Source organism: Anguilla rostrata, chromosome 7, assembly GCF_018555375.3.
Source record: "Anguilla rostrata isolate EN2019 chromosome 7, ASM1855537v3, whole genome shotgun sequence".
Taxonomy (NCBI): domain Eukaryota; kingdom Metazoa; phylum Chordata; class Actinopteri; order Anguilliformes; family Anguillidae; genus Anguilla; species Anguilla rostrata.
In genome coordinates, this window is record NC_057939.1 from 2,754,555 (window position 1) to 2,771,650 (window position 17,096).

At 50.3% G+C, this 17,096-nt stretch overlaps 1 protein-coding gene across 2 annotated transcripts; it reads right to left on the reverse strand.

The window, feature by feature from the left end:
• Positions 1 to 744: 744 nt before the first annotated feature.
• On the reverse strand, positions 745 to 16,623 carry LOC135258772 (CCR4-NOT transcription complex subunit 4-like). Of its 2 annotated transcripts, XM_064342331.1 has the most exons (12): positions 16,608 to 16,623; positions 16,179 to 16,376; positions 15,720 to 15,806; positions 15,125 to 15,226; positions 14,580 to 14,705; positions 13,729 to 13,853; positions 12,916 to 13,116; positions 12,447 to 12,504; positions 11,314 to 11,614; positions 10,085 to 10,564; positions 4,413 to 4,649; positions 745 to 3,376 (listed from the first exon to the last, which is right to left on the reverse strand). In XM_064342331.1, exons 2-12 carry the CDS (start codon positions 16,272 to 16,274, stop codon positions 3,060 to 3,062), a joined length of 2,130 nt encoding a protein of 709 aa, XP_064198401.1. In that variant the 5' UTR covers positions 16,275 to 16,376; positions 16,608 to 16,623; the 3' UTR covers positions 745 to 3,059. The 2 variants fall into 2 exon arrangements, with proteins under 2 accessions (XP_064198401.1, XP_064198402.1); XM_064342332.1 differs by lacking the exon at positions 4,413 to 4,649.
• Between the last annotated feature and the right edge of the window lie 473 nt (positions 16,624 to 17,096).

Genomic DNA, 17,096 nt, shown 5'->3' on the forward strand with positions numbered 1-17,096 from the left:
ACACCTTCCTTTCACCCCGTCTCAAGGTTAATTGGCCTCCACAGATATTAACAGGTATTTTCTATCTAAAAAAAAAATTGGAGAAATGCTAGATGACAGGTAAAATAATACCAGTACACATAAAAGGGGGACTATACTGATCCAGAAAACTACAGGTTACTTCGAATCACATGAAATACCGGACTGTATCATTCAATCTATCATTGGGGTCAACCTCAGAATCAAGTCAGTTGTAATTGTAGGAGCCTTTAAAGGCACACTATGCAGGGTTTGTACCTTGAAAATAACCACGGTAAAGCATATTTATGCTGTACTGGCAATGCCCGTCTTCAAGCACTTTCACCAAATTCGTGCACCTTTACCTGTATTTAGTATTCTAAAATGTGTTTTAGAATACTAAAGTGCATTTGTAAGGTAGATATTAGGTGTATTTGTAAGGTGTACATAAGGTCTATTGGTAAGGTGTATATAAAGTGCATTTGTAAGGTGTACATAAGGTGCATTTATTGTGTATATAGGTGTATTTAACCTAATGACAGATACTACTCATCCTTACCTCATGCGGTTCCACAATGAATATAAATGCATTAGCCGAATTTAACTGATTTTAAATTAAGCATATACCATGCTTAAAAAGTACACATGCAAAATCCTGAGCAGGATTATACCACGTTTTCCACCAAGTAAGGATGTTGAGGACAAAAGAGGAACGTGGGAGGAAGATTAAAAAACGAAACCGAAGTCTCAAGTGTTTTCTCTTTTATTTAAGATTTAGTTCTTTTCCAGACCTGCGGAGGGCAGTACAATTCCTTCAGCTCTTCGCTTTATCCTTGTGTTTCTAGCATGGCGTATAAACCAGGGTTGACTGCACGGGTTTCCATGAGTGGAGGTCTGCGTCTCCTGGACACTGATGAATACTGAGGAGCCGAGGAGCTCGACAGAGGATGACGAATTAAGACCGTTAAACGAAAAGAAAGTTGAGGAGAGAGGGGGGGGGGGGGGGAAAGACGATGGTTAAAGGCCCCAAGGTTTAGGCTCTGGGTCCCCGTGTGGAGCTGCTATCCCAGCATGCACTTGAACGCCCTGGTGCTGAAGACAACGAAACCAGAAATGGCAATAATCAAGTAGCCCAACTTAAAAACAAAAAAAAATTAAAAAAAAAAAAAAACTACAAATTGAATATTTAAACGAATGATTGATTTGAACGGGTGAAACCACATGTTTTCCTTATTGAATACTGACGCGTCTCTTCCCAAACGGACGGCCCTCCCCCCGGTGAAGGTGAAGAGCTTCTTGTGCGGCACTTACGAAGGACATTCAGCTTGATCTTGAGCGAGGTGAACGTTGTGTTTTCAGTAGACTCTGCGGCCCCCTTCGCCCGGACTCCTCTCTCGTTTTTGGAAAAAGGGCGTGTCACGAGCGCGCTTGCCGAGGGAGGGGTCGCTGCCGAGCCCCCCATCCCCCCCCCCCCCCATCGGGGGAAAAGCTTTGCGGCCGTCGTCACCGGTTGCGCTCTGTGAGCACGCGAGGCCACTGTAGCCGCCACACGGTGGCGCTTCTGAGCCCTCAACCCGCCACGCGCTCAAAGCCTGGTATCCGCGCAGCATCCCCTCCCGGGCAGCGGCTCACTAGCCCCGCCCCCAAGCTCACTGGCCCCGCCCCTGGGGCTCTCTGATACAGAGGTTCCGTGGCAATGGCCTAGCGAGTGGGGGGGGGCAGTGGGGGGGGGTTACTGGCAGACCCCACCTTCAGTTAGAGGTACAGCTCTTCCAAATGAGGTTGGCCACTCCCCCAGTATAGGGGGAGGAGTTACTGGCAGACCCCACCTTCAGTTAGAGGTACAGCTCTTCCAAATGAGGTTGGCCACTCCCCCAGTATAGGGGGAGGAGTTACTGGCAGACCCCACCTTCAGTTAGAGCGACAGCTCTTCCAAATGAGGTTGGCCACTCCCCCAGTATAGGGGGAGGAGTTACTGGCAGACCCCACCTTCAGTTAGAGCGACAGCTCTTCCAAATGAGGTTGGCCACTCCCCCAGTATAGGGGGAGGAGTTACTGGCAGACCCCACCTTCAGTTAAAGCTACAGCTCTTCCAAATGAGGTTGGCCACTCCCCCAGTATAGGGGGAGGAGTTACTGGCAGACCCCACCTTCAGTTAGAGGTACAGCTCTCCTAAATGGGGTTGGCCACTCCCCCAGTATAGGGGGAGGAGTTACTGGCTGGCCCCGCCCTCAGTTAGTGGCGCAGCTCTTTCAAACTGCAACCAGGCTCAGATGGGGCTCATTAAATGCCACCCCGTCTCCTCACCTGCCCCAAGCCCACGCCCAGCAATGGAGACAAACCGGCACGTTCAACTGCTTCACAATCACCAGGGGGCAGTACACTAGGTTTGCCCCCAAAATTCTTTGATCTGGTAAAAATTGTAATTTTATGAAGCATAGTACCTTCAGTCAAAGAATATAAAGCTCATATTCCAGGACCTCGCACGCAACTCTCCGTTTGGCCTCTTGAGCTTGTGGGGAGCAATTCCACCCGAGACAGGCAGGGGGCGCAAAGAGCAATTTTTGGCATATCTTTAAAGGCAGCAGTCTCCTCACTCATTTCTCTTAGCATCTTGATTACGTACAAACCCCATAATTACACATACTCTGCTTTAGTGTATCTAGTCGGATACCAAACCCTTTTCTCCTCTACTACTCAATGGCTTTCAGAAATATCAAAGGGGTCTCTTCCTGTTAGACTGAACTATGATTAAAATAAACACAGACTTCCTGTTTACTCCGAGCATTTCCCTGCTCCGATGGCACCCAGAGGAAGTGCATCATGTGCAGGAGCAGCACGTGACTGAGCCGTATTCCAGACTGACGGGTAGTGAAGCTGGGATAGAGCCAGGGTAGGGTGTCACCAAAAAAAATAAAAATAAAAAACAGGTCTTCAGAAACGGACAGGATAAGGAGGGGAAAAAAAAGAATATATAATCTTGTTATTATTTTGTTAATAGCTTTTGTAATCTGATTTAATCTGGTGTCTGTGGTCGGGGAGACGCTTGACAGCAGCGCCCCCTAGTGGCGGTCCATGGCTGCGCTCTGTAGCAGCTCTGTGGGGGGCGGGGCTGGGGGTCTGAAGGCTGTCTGGAAGCCGGGTGGGGGCGAGTGGAACTGGCCGGCGGACGCGGGCGGGGGGGCCGGGTAGGGCGCCCAGCCGGGTCTGTGGAGGGGGGGTATCTGTGTGCCGCCGAACAGGCCACTGTGGGGGGGCTGGGGGGGGCCCACGGACCCCGGAGCGTCCATCTCCGTCAGCGTCTGCAGAGATTTGAGCCAGTGCGGAGGGTTGTCGTCGTGGAGGGAGTCCAGACTGTTGGCCGAGGATGCTGGGATACCTGCGGGACAGGAGAGGAGGACCACCTGTTTCACAAACATTTCATCCAGACCCTCAAATTTCAGACAGCAACAATTAATCTGTCCACTGAGCACAGGCTGAAACAGGCTGTTCAGGCCTGAAAGCTGGTGGCCAATCCTAAAGCAATTACTTTTAACAAGTGCTCTCTCACTCTCTTGACGGTACAAAAAAAATCACTTAAAATTGAATGGCATAGAAACAAGAAAGCAATCTAGCCAATGCAAACTTTATTGTACATCGTACAGAGCTGCAAAAGCAGGTTCCAGAGGTTATGCAATATGAGTCTCACCAAGCGTGCAGGGGAGCTACACCCAATACGGGCATGCATATGTGGTGTAGCTGGCCACATTAGAGGCATCGATCACAGTTACAGTCAAAAGCTCTTACAGAGGCCTGGCAGTGAAGGAGTTAACCCTTCAGGGTGTGAGGTCACAGACATGTGATTAGAATGTTCTTAACAAATTCCACTGTTCGCCACAGCAAACGGGCCTATACGGACAGAATAATGCGCTCAAAATTCTCAAAGAATAACATAACAATTGTCTGATTATATAAAGCTCATCTTTAGGCCTATTCAAGTTCACCAAGCCCTGACAGAATAAAAATGATCTTTCTATAGCCGCCCATTTAAATGCCTTTTTCAAACTTCTCACCGTGTGAGAACGGCTACAGAAAAGCCCAGACAGCCGGCACGTCATGGCCATTTTGATAATAATGCAACTGCTCTGACACGACGCTCCTCCTGCCACGTTCAACTGCTCAAGTCCAAGTCTTCATTTCTGCAGAAAAAGCTCTCTTTTTTGCATCTGACAGTACTACTCTGACAACAGTATGAGCGCAAAATGGCTTGACAAAGGGGGAAAAAAACAAAGTGACATCACCATGGAAACCCCCTGCTTGTGTGCTCCTCCGCGGCTGCTTGAGGCTGATTGGCTGCTGGATAGGTATGGGAGACCCTGAGCCTATTGCAGCACAGCTCCACCCTCCCCCGCCCCCCACCCTCTGTGATTGGTTACCTGTTATGATGGCGGGGTCCATCCAGCTGGCCGTGCCGTCCCAGCTCAAACTGTGCGCGACCCCCCCTGAGCCCCCCGGCACGCCTGTGTGGTTAACGCTGGAGGACGAGGACGAGGACGAGGACGAAGAGGAGGAGTTGGGCAAACCCCCAAAGTTGATGTTGATGTTGGGTAAGAGCGCTCTAAGACCATCCTGCCACTCTTTCACATTTATACTCTCTACTGAAGTGCTGTTTTCTGCAGAGAGGGAGGGAGGGAGGGAGGGAGGGAGAGGGAGGGAGAAAGGGGGAGAGGGAGGGAGAGAGAGGGGGAGAGAGGTAAAGGGAGGAAAAAGGAAAGACGTGCGTCAGACAGAGGAAACTGAATACAGTCTTCCTCTTTCAGCTGCCAGTTCCCACCCCTGGACTCAAAACTCCATATAAAGATCAGGCAGAGATGGACCACACTGCAGAAGCTGCCCCAGCGGCGATCTAACCCCGGGCTGCACGGGGGGATTGATACTCGGGTTGAGTCGGCCACTCCACGGTCCGCTTCAGATCCTTACTCCGAGCTCTTCTTGCATTTCCATAAATCTGAATTTAGAAAACACCATGCGCTCTCGGACTATCGATGCGTTACTCAGCTCACGACGGGCTCCTCAGAGAGAGGGCTGATTAGGACTCAGAGGTGTAAGGAAGGAGACATTTGGGAACATGTCCTCGGATCAAGCCCGACCCTCAAAGACAAACGGGAGACCACGATTCCAACAGTCCGGCGTACTCAAGCAGTTTCACTGCAAAGATTTTAAAAGCCAAGAGCAAAAACTGCAATACTAACAATGATACCACCGACAAAATAAAAACGTTTCATAAAATCCGTCTTTCCCCCCAGTCAAGTAACGATTCCCTTTATTTCCAAAATACTGCCGAACATCCTGGAACACAGTAAAGGCCTCTCTGCTACAACCCCAGAGTTATACTGCACCAGCGTCCTTACGCTCCCATCTGAAGAGGTCTGTACAGTTCCTCTGTTGATCCTCCTGTTCAATGGTGACTTCAGTTCTCGCTTCTTGAAGCTGTCTGTCAATAAATTGCTAATAGGACAGAGCCTCATATCAACCAATTCATTCTGTGAGTAAGAGCAGTGTTCCACTGAAACAGTTACCAAGGAAAGAATTTGAAATATAAACCCGATCTATTTATAATTTGCTACTTTAGGCCTCAGACTACGGCTTATTTCATTTTGGAAAAGCATCATCAATCGGTAATATTTACAAGAAATGACGCAGCTTGGACGACGCTTACAGAGACAAAGCCATTGGTCAAATGAAACATGATCCACACTGTGGGGGAGAAGAGAGCTCAGTGCTGCGGTATTCATAATTACCCAGAACGCACTGCGGCCGCGGTGGCACTAGGATCATCAGCTGAGTTGCACTTGCATCTCCTGATAAACAGGAAACCGCATGTTTTATTCATGGCACTGAGAGGTACGCAGCAAAACAAGCCTTGCATAATTAAACCTCGCTTAAAAATGGCTCCTGAAAGTCTTTAAAATGATCACTGCCAGCCTGTGATGGCAATGCATGGGAGCAGCCTGACATTTTTATTCTTCCAAATCTTTCCTCAAAATTGCTTCATTTTTTAAATGTAATTTTGTGTTGCGTCTCCTGGACTCACTGCAGGTACGTAGTTAGCAGGACGTCCCGATGAGGAGCGTATCGATCTGGAGCCGTAAGCGTTAGCGTCAGTGCTACGCGCACTACTGCCCAGAACACGAGCATGCAGCGTCTCAGTCTGCACTCTCGCACGGCACGGCCAGCTAAAACAGCGGCTCCACGCGCAGTCACGTGACCTGACCCTGAACTCTGACCTCGCCGAACACCGCCGACAGCCAGCGGCCCCGACAGAGCGACACTCAGTTCAGCAGAACACCACATCACGAAAATACGCGTGACGGAGGTCACACAGAACAAATCGACATACCTAACGACGTTTCCTGCGGTGTAGAAGCAGGTTAAAGAAACTCCGCCAGCACACAAGCACAGCCATGGCAGCCATGTTTGCACCCTACAAACAGCCCAGTGCAATGTAATCTAGAGACAAGCACATCGCCAAGGCAACAAAGTCACTGTACTCTCCAAACCATCATAGATGCACAACGCTTGGGAGATGTTGATAAAGGACCCCTGGCAGCTGGTTTCAGCAGTGAAACAATGCATCTCACTATCACACACACGCCCAGAAGAGGAATTACCCACAATGCATCTCACTATCACACACACGCCCAGAAGAGGAATTACCCACAATGCATCTCACTATCACACACACGCCCAGAAGAGGAATTACCCACAATGCACCTCACTATCACACACACGCCCAGAAGAGGAATTACCCACAATGCATCTCACTATCACACACACGCCCAGAAGAGGAATTACCCACAATGCACCTCACTATCACACACACGCCCAGAAGGGGCCTGAGGGAGGGCCCTTTACACGCTCTCTACCGCTGCGAGACAATCCTACGCCCGGCCGCTAAATTACCCACAATGCCTCATTTACAGGGCACCAAAGGCTTTCTCACTCATTTAGCGGCATCATTATTTAAAATGTGCAACTAATTAAAGCCTTTAATTCATTTGAACTCTCCTAGAAAAAAAAAGAAAAACGTATTTGAAAACACATCCCTGAAAATACTTAGTCGGAGATACAAACGCACGCCAAGAGAATAACATGGCCGCCGTAACACTGACTGATAACCGGGGTCCCCCACAGGCACCGGAGGAGCACAATAAACCTGTATAATCAAGCAATTAGGCCTAGTGCCTAATTGTAAATCTCAGAAAGGCGCTTTTGTTTCCCTAACGCTTTGAGAGGAAGGAAAGCATGGGCAAAATGTTTTTAAAAATGCCACACTGCAAATGGCACACAGAACAGAGACAGACTCCATATTTACTGCAGTGTGCAATTTATCCATTCAAGCACACAAAATAACAGCAGATCAACACGTACAATAAAAAACTTCAACTATGGTGTAATACAGAGACCAACAACCAGCGGGAAATGCTGGGTCATTGATGAGGACACGAGAGAACTGTCACCCGCCATTAGACTGATGTATATTTAACTCAAAGAAAGCTCTAACGCCCTCGTGTTGAGGGATGACTGAACTGCAGGTTGAAATCACTTCCGTTTTAAAAACACAGCAGTAGCTGCCCTCATACCAGTCAGGCAGTCACAAGTATGTCAAAATTTTACACCACATAAAAACGGACCGTAAGTTTCGTTTGGTTGCGTAACCAAACTCCCAGGCTTTGAGTGTGTGCCGACTGGCAAGTCTGATGCCGGTCGGCAGGAGCCAGAATTCAGCAGCAAGCAGAACAGGAACACAAACACATCCCCCTGAGGAGACACGCTTTCCATCTGCTACAGACACCCCAACCAAGTCTGCCTGCCTCCTAACAAGAGCCTCAACAGGCACAGAGCCTACTGCACACACACTGGCACTCTCTCTCTCACACACTCGCACACTCTCTCTCTCACACACTCGCACACTGGCACACTCTATCACTCACACACTCGCACACTGGCACACTCTATCACTCACACACTCGCACACTGGCACACTATCACTCACACACTCGCACACTCTATCACTCACACACTGGCACACTCTATCACTCACACACTCGCACACTGGCACACTCTATCACACACACTCGCACACTTTATCACTCACACACACACACACTGGCACTCTCTCTCTCACACACTCGCACACTCTATCACTCTATCACTCACACACACACACTTGCACACTCTCTCTCTCTCTCTCACACACACACACACTCTCTCTCTCTCTCACACACACAACACACACACACACACACTCTCCCTCACACATACACACTCTCCCTGCCCGCCCCTCTCTCTCCCCCCCCATCTCTCTCTCTGGTGTAGGAGAGGGAAGGCCGGTCTCTCCCCCTCTCTCTCTCTGGTGTAGGAGGGGGAAGGCCGGGTCTTCGCTGAGCAAATCTAAAGCAGGACGTCTTATGAGGGAACAACTCGTAAATCTTTTAAAAAACTGTCAAGTATGTGCTCCACATGAGGCCTACAAAAGGAGACCGCTTCCTTACTCACCATTTACAGTGACAGCACCACTCAACCCTAACCCTAAATGAAAATGAACCTTTTAAGGAAATGATGTTTTATGTACTCATTTTGTTTCTGTACCAATTATAATTTTGTTAAAGGAAAGACCAAATTTTACCTAAACACGGGATCACTGAACACCTTTATTATCATCACCTGTGTCCTTAATCCTGAAATAGAGAGTGTATGTTGACAAGACGCAACCCAAAGGAAGTGCACTACCTCGTTATTTCTAAAAATAGCCTTTCACATGTGATAGGGAGTGGGAGTCAGTCAAAGCTTTATCACCAGACAATGCAACAACTACACCCTGTGGCCACAGAATGAACTGCAACTGCATGACCTAACCACAGGCTGCATGACACTGAGCTGGAAGACTGCATTACTGTAAAGTGACAACTTCATAATTAGAATATATTTTACTAATATTATGCCAGAGTGGGGGGGGGGGATCTATTAAAATGAGCTTGCAAGAAGATCCATCATGTCAACTCAACAAATATTCACTTGACATAATGTCCTTAACTTCACAATCGCAGTGCCAACGGGCTCAAAAGCAGAGATAAATCATTTGATGTCTAACTGGTCCAGCTCAATAGATACTCACGCATCATTTTCTGTTGAGTTCTTAAGTGAAAATACACTTGGGGTTAGAACCGCTACGCTAGGGAAACTTAAAAAACACGACACGAAAATACAGACCGCCAGCTGCAATGTGAGGGGATTTACATCCAGTAAAATTGTCCTGTCTAAGTCTGTCCCTTGCAAAGGTGACGTTAACTTATTTCCACAGACTTTTGCACACCACAGTACACACATATACATAACACACAGGCACTCAAAAGCAAATTTCCCTTCAGTGGATGAACGGGGCGTTCCTCTTCATCATCTGCATTCACTGGTAAAGTTTATAAATTTCCACATTTGAAAACCAGTTTCCTCACCAAGGGGACTTCCCAATAGTCAGCAAAAATGTGACAACCTCTCTTCAGCCAATAAGATCCGCCCACCACCAGCTCACTTCCAAAACAACCCAGCTGTGCTTTTCAATGATCTCAACTCCCTTCCCCAACAGCAGCTGTGGATTGTGACCACTTCCCTACTTGGTAAGAGAGAGAACATCGTAACTGTGCTTCAAACGATTTCCTATGTAAAACGCACTGCTGAGACGACACATGACGACCCTGCAAACTAAATACCGCTAAATCCAGCACGCTGTTTTGTTGCTGAAGGTAAGCACTTTTCCAGCCATCATTGTTGGTTGCAAAAATAAGGTGCAGACTCCCCAGGAGAAAGCCCCCCACCCCTCCCCCTTCCAGACCTCGTCTCACCTGTGACAGGAACCCCCCCAAGCCCCCACCCCTCCTCACCTGTGATAGGTATCCCCCCTCCCTTCTGCCCTGCCCCTCCCCCACGCCCCTCCTCATCTGATAGGAATCCCCTCCCCCGCCCGCCCCGCCCCACCCACCCACCTCCCCTCCTCACCTGTGATAGGAATGCCCCCTCCCCCCCGCCCCGCCCGCCCGCCCCTCCTCACCTGTGATAGGAATGCCCCCGAGCCCGGTGCTGTGGTGGGGGGGCAGGCTCAGGTCCAGGAAGCCGCTGTTGCCGCCGGCGCTGGCCATGTGGTTGAGGTGCAGCAGGTTGCTATGCAACGGCAGGCCGATCCAGGGGTGGCGGCCGTGCTGGGAGGGGAAGCTGAGCGAGCCGCACAGGGCGCGGTGCTGGAACTGGGACAGGCGCTGGGGCAGGTGGGCGGGGTTAGGGAGCCCGCCGCCGCCCCCGGGGCCCGCCTTGGCCCGCGGCCCGTTCAGGGGCCCGTTGAAGGGCCCGTGGAGGAAGCCCCCGGGCGAGAGGGGCAAGGGGTCCTGCACGGAGAGCTCCTTCTCGATCAGGTCGGCCAGCGCCTTGCGGGTGACGTCGAACGGGTCGAACCCGAGGTCGTCCTCCGTCTGCTTGGAGGACCCGAACCCGAAGGCCGCCTGCCAGTCTGTGGAGGAGGACACCGGGATGGTGTCTGCCGGAGGGGCGGAGAGAGGAGGATGCAGTTCACAAAAACGCCTCGAACATTTACATGAAGCACAGAGTACAGACCCGGGACCTCACTGGGAGGCGCGGGCCGGACTGGTGCGGGACGACCCATTACACGGCAGTGGGGTGAATATTATACTATCACAATATAATATCAGCGCTGAAAGCACAACCGCCGATACGTCTGCTTTCTGGAAGTCTTACAGCCTGTGAGAGCAGTCATTAGGCTAATTATGCTTCACGAGAAAATACAAACTGCCACCCAAACGCTGAAATCATCCATTTCATTTCCACTGACCAGTCAACCAACTCGCCACTTCAAGCTCCTGATTATAAAATATGCAGCTAATAACATTTGTTTCTGTCAGTGATGCGAAATGGTGAGCATTAAACTGTCATTAAAAATGGGAATAACCCTCCCTCTCTGTAAATGTGGGGTTCATCAGAAATGATTTTTGAGAGGAGCATATTTCTGAGAGTACAATAAAGAAAGAGAAACCACAGTATCTTTCTGACTGTGTGTAAAACAGGCACGGTAAGCCTCTGTCTGACTCACTGAGGGGAGCAGGTATATTTTCTGTTGATTTGATATACAGGACGGGCAGAACACAGTTAACCCTTTTACAGAAAAGAGGCCAGATAAGCAGGGTCAGTGGAGATGAGAAGCTGGGCTGACCGTGTGCCTCGGGGCTGCCGCCCGGGGGAAGAGCAGGGGGGGGAAACGGGGGGACCCACCGGAGGTGAAGAGGCTCTGCGGCTCGGGGGCCGTGGGCCAGTCGGGGTGGCCCTGGGGGGCGCTGGGGAAGGCCGGCAGGCCCCCGGGGATGGGGTTGGGGTGCCGGAAGTTGCTGTTGTCTGAGAAGAGCGACTGCGACTCGGCCGCGCCCCCCGGGAAGGGCGAGCGGGCCGCCCCCTCCGGCACGCCGACGGGGGCCAGGCTGGGTTTGGGGGGGATCGCCAGGTTGGGTTTGGGGGGGATCGCCAGGCTGGGTTTGGGGAGGCCCGGCGGGGGCGAGGGGGAGTCGCTGTTCGGGATCTGGGGAGAGAGTGAGAGGCGGAGGGGAGGAGGGCGAGAGACAGGAGAGAGAGTGAGAGACAGGAGAGAGAGTGAGAGGCGGGACGGGGGGAGCGAGAGATTGGGGGGGAGCGAGTGACATGTCATTCTATAATCCAGTACTGAATTCCAGGGCTGCAAGTCATGCTGAATCACAAACTTTTTAAGCACAAGAATAACCACCATGGGGCAAACAGGCGATCTTTCATTTCATCTTTTATTCCTTTAATCCTACCTGATACGTAGGTAAATAATGTGAAAAGCTCCCATGTGACTAAATAGGCAAATTACATGACCATATAGATGCTGTAACACCTTGCTGCTGATTGGCTGTCTCATCAGCACCCAATAGATATCAATAATTAAGTTTTTTTCCCCCAGAAGTATTTCACATAGCGATTCTATATACAATGCAGCCCAACTGTATTCTGCAATAAAGATGCCCTACTGAATTCTGCAATTAGGATGCCCTACTGAATTCTGCAATAAAGACACCCTACTGAATTCTGCAATTAGGATGCCCTACTGAATTCTGCAATAAAGATGCCCTACTGAATTCTGCAATAAAGATGCCCTACTGTATTCTGCAATAAAGATGCCCTACTGAATTCTGCAATAAAGACGCCCTACTGAATTCTGCAATAAAGACGCCCTACTGAATTGCGCAATTAGGAAGCCATACGTAACAACACAACACACCTGAGCATTCAATATGGATGCAGATACTGAGGCAAAGTGAAATAACACTTATAAAAACAATGGGATTACTAGCTGGTGTCTGTGTCCCACACCGACAGTGACGTTGCGCTCTCACCTGTTGTAGAGTTTCTCCGTTCCCTATACTGATGGATTCGGGGGGTCTGTCGCTGGGGCTGAAATGAGTAACAGAGTCAGAACAGAAACATTCAGGAGGACGGCCATGTTCCTCCTCCCGACGCAGAGGCTGGCTCGAGGCCAGCAGCAGAGTCTGTGGAAGGTCTGCCCTCTGCTGGAGGAACACGGCATAGACGCCAGCTACTCACAGACTGTATGCTGCGCTCCTCAGTTTACATTAGGAAAGAACAGCACTGGAACTGAACAGATGCACACTGATACGGGCAAAAAAATGTTTCAATGGAAAACCTTCAAATTGGGTGGAATGTAACCTAAATGTAACTGTCTTCAACACCCACCAGAGTCTACGGTATTCACTATATTTTTGGGCCAGGCAACTGTATGACCCAAAATTCAATGGTCCAAAACCACAACCATGGACAGCAGCCCCCTCCCCTCGGATTGGCTACCTGGCGAGGTCGCAGCTCGTGGAGAAGGGGGGCAGGCCCAGGCCCAGGCCCAGGTCCGACTCGGGTCCGTCCGGGGTCAGGTGATCCGAGTCCGAGCTGCCGTCCAGGAGGGGCGGGCTCTTGCGGTGGTCTGTGCCCAGCCCATTGGCCGTTTTGCCCATCTGTAACGATGGCCACGCCTCTCTGCTGCTGCTGTTGGGTCTGTGGATGGGGGGTCAAAGGGGGGGGTGGGAGGAGTTAGGTAAAATACAGGACCAGCGCATGGTACTATTGACAGGTGGGAGTATGGCATGTGGAGGATGTACAGGGAGGAGCACCTGTACCTGTGTGAGTATGGCATGTGGAGTACCTGTACCTGTGTGAGTATGGCATGTGGAGTACCTGTACCTGTGTGAGTATGGCATGTAGATTACCTGTACCTGCGTGAGTATGGCATGTGGAAGATGTACAGGGAGGAGCACCTGTGTGAGTATGGCATGTGGAGTACCTGTACCTGTGTGAGTATGGCATGTGGAGTACCTGTACCTGTGTGAGTATGGCATGTGGAGTACCTGTACCTGTGTGAGTATGGCATGTGGAGTACCTGTACCTGTGTGAGTATGGCATGTGGAGTACCTGTACCTGCGTGAGTATGGCATGTGGAGTACCTGTACCTGTGTGAGTATGGCATGTGGAGTACCTGTACCTGTGTGAGTATGGCATGTGGAGGATGTACAGGGAGGAGCACCTGTACCTTTGTGAGTATGGCATGTGGAGTACCTGTACCTGTGCGAGTATGGCATGTGGAGGATGTACAGGGAGGAGCACCTGTACCTTTGTGAAGAGCAGGATTTGCCCTTGGTCTTCTCGCCACCCACTGATGAGGTCTGTAAGAAGTTGGGGTTCATTTTGTAGAGCTCCTGTAGCAGCTTCTGTTCATACTCCTGGTGCTTCCCCGCCTGGAACCAAAGGAACAGGAGAGTTTCGACCTGAACTTTTACTGTCAGGCCCCACATAATTGGAAAAAAATTTGGTTCCACGTGGACGGCATTTTCTTTAGGGTTTCTAATGGACTTTTTTTTCCCCTTCAACCCTCACCTCATACCAAATCAATTCTACTTATTCTATTTCTATGGTAGAGCCCATAAGCCTCACAGTTCTACTCATTAAGTTTCCATAAGCCCTTCAATTCTACTCATCCTGATTCTATGGTAGAGCCCAGAAACCCTTCAGTTCTACTCATTCTGTTTCTATGGTAGAGCCCATAAGCCCTTCAGTTCTACTCATTCTGTTTCTATGGTAGAGCCCATAAGCCCTTCAGTTCTACTCATTCTGATTCTATGGTAGAGCCCATAAGCCCTTCAGTTCTACTCATTCTATTTCTATGGTAGAGCCCATAAGCCCTTCAGTTCTACTCATTCTGATTCTATGGTAGAGGCCATAAGCCCTTCCGTTCTACTCATTCTATTTCTATGGTAGAGTCTATAAGCCCTTCAGTTCTACTCATTCTATTTCTATGGTAGAACCTATAAGCCCTTCAGTTCTACTCATTCTGATTCTATGGTAGAGCCCATAAGCCCTTCCGTTCTACTCATTCTATTTCTATGGTAGAGCCTATAAGCCCTTCAGTTCTACTCATTGTATTTCTATGGTGGATGCTGAAACGGAGCAGGTAAGAGGCACACCTGCATCTCCTCCTTAGTGAAGCTGGCCGCCTCGTCCCCCAGCTCGTGCAGGTACATGCAGTCAGGCTTGGGGCACTGCATGCTTTTCAGGAAGTAGCTGCAGTATTTTGTTGTACCTAAAGAAGCCTGGAACAAAAAAAAAAAACAAAAGAAACAAGTTGTCTGAGGAAAAGGGATTCAGGTGAACAAAAGAGCCAGACAAACCAAACAGGCGAGGACAACCGAACCACAAGGCCTCATTGAAAAAGACTCCTTATGAAATGACAATGGGAATAAATCTCTTCCGGAAGCTGTCCATGAGCTCATGCAATCCGCACGCAAACACACAGCTCAGCACAGCAGACCGCATAGCGACAATATATTCTACTGTTCTCCCACTTTCACCATGCGGCACTATATAGGTGATGGATAAGAGTCATTTTCAAAATGCTAAATGAGTCATATTGTGAAGAGTAATGAGCTCATACATTTTCAGTCACACGACCCTTTATCACTGAAGGCTGACTTCAGCAGTACTGCTGCACTCTCAGGCACCTGAGGCTTACCTTGAGCGTCCTGCCGTCGACTACGACGTTGTTGACACACTGTATCGCCCTGAGAGCGTCTTCAGACCGAAGGTAGGTCACATACGCACTGGCACTAGGACCCTGCGGACGAGAAGCAGGCCAGATCGTTTTGGACTTCTCAGAATCTCTCCCCCGCACTGCGGGGACTGTGACTACACAATTAAACCTGACAACTTCACTGCATGTTGCTTTTCAAAATAAAAAAGTCCAATTTGCATTCAGATTAAGTCCTACATAAAAGATGAGTGTACTATGCGTGTTATGAACTCACAGCACATAGAATGTGAACTGCTGAATTCTGCACTTCCTTACGGTATTTTAAATGTAAACTTCAAGGAATTTTCTAGGATCATTTTCAATATTTATCCAGTTAAAAATCATGAAACACATTACTAAAAACATCACGCACATTCACAACCTACCTTGAATTTCCCCACATTAAAAATGAAATACATCTGGGAACCCTGCAAACTGATGCAGACATGGAAATGGTGAAGTTGGTCACCTGACCATGAGTAAGCCCAAACTCATTGGCACGTTCCTGTGAAGCTCCACCCCTAGCCCCTCCCCTTACCTGTGAGCCTGCGTATGAAGTGCTGTTGTTGATGACGACTTTATGGATCTTCCCAAACTTCCCAAAATACTCCGGCCTCTTCAGAACCTGGACAGGTGAGACGAGACAGGGTGGGGGGTGGGGGGGTCAGTCAACCATAATGCATCTGTGACGGCATCGGTGTCAAAGAGGCTGCACCACTTCCTCCAGGAAGCACCGCCATGTTGATTTTAACACAATACACAGCAATACGCAAGAGCTTCTCTGTAAATGGAAAGCGTGTCCTCAGATAATGTTCATATAAAAGAAGATGATGTGTTGGAGGGAAAGGGTTGTGTTGGATCCATAACACACAGACCATGAACAGGCCCCAATGAAGCCAGTTCTGAACTACACCACACACGCCTGGAGAGACATGCAGAGGCCTACTTGCAGGAGAGACGCGGGGGGAGGGGGGACGCGGCGAGGGGGGGAGCTCACCTCGGGGTCGGCCAGCCTCTGGGACAGGCCCACCACGAACAGCAGGTTCCTCTGCACCACGCGCACGCTGGCCAGGTGCTTCCTGTTCTCCGTCATCTTCTGCTTGCGCTCGTTCTGCTTCTGCTTCTTCTCGTTCTTTATCCTCTGCAGCTCCTCCGCGGACAGCGGCTTGTACACCGCCGGGTCTTCTGGGTAAGGCTGCGGCACACGGGGCGGGACAAGAGGCCCGTTAGGTCGCTGCGGCATCACTATGACGACGACCCGAACGCGGTGAGCATGGCGTGTGCTTGGCTTTAACCCTCTGAACAGCAGGTTTATTGGAACTTAAACAGAACTTAAGTCAGTGTTCTGGAACTTACCTCTGGTGATTGTGACATCAGCATTAGAATGTTCAGGGGAATGTTAGGGGGCGGGGCAGGAGGGCAATACCTTCCTGCAGGCGGGGCAGGGGGCAGGTCAGGGGCAGTACCTTCCTGCAGGCGGCAGGGGCGGGGGGGCGGCAGTACCTTCCTGCAGGTGGGGCAGGGGGCGGGCAGGGGGCAGTACCTTCCTGCAGGGGGGCAGGGGGCGGGGTGGGGCAGGGGGCAGTACCTTCCTGAGGCGGCTGGGGGCAGGGGCAGTACCTCCTGCAGGGGCAGGGCAGGGGGCAGACGGCAGGCGGGCAGACCTTCCTGCAGCGGGTGCGGAGCGGGCCAAGAAGCGGCAGATCGTGCGTACCTGCCAGGTGCAGGGGCAGAATGACGTCGTCGATCTCAGGCTCCTGCACAGCGGGCACCAGGCGCAGTTGCCAGTCAGGGCTGGGACCTATCTCACGGCGACGGCGGCAGGGCGGGGTGGCGTTCTCACGGTGGGGCTGTGGGGGGGGGGGGGGGTTCACCAAAGTTTCTATTGTTTTTATTTTGATGATTAATAATCTAC

What these genes read in the sequence shown, in the direction of transcription:
- LOC135258772 (XM_064342331.1), bottom strand. Translation starts at nt 16,274, where the DNA reads ATGACGGAGAACAGGAAGCACCTGGCCAGCGTGCGCGTGGTGCAGAGG. An exon ending in ACGAGCTGCGACCTCGCCAG is followed by an intron (nt 12,505 to 12,915) that starts GTAGCCAATCCG and finishes TACTCATTTCAG; the next exon opens with CCCCAGCGACAGACCCCCCG. An exon ending in GGACCCCGCCATCATAACAG is followed by an intron (nt 3,377 to 4,412) that starts GTAACCAATCAC and finishes CCTGTCCCGCAG; the next exon opens with GTATCCCAGCATCCTCGGCC.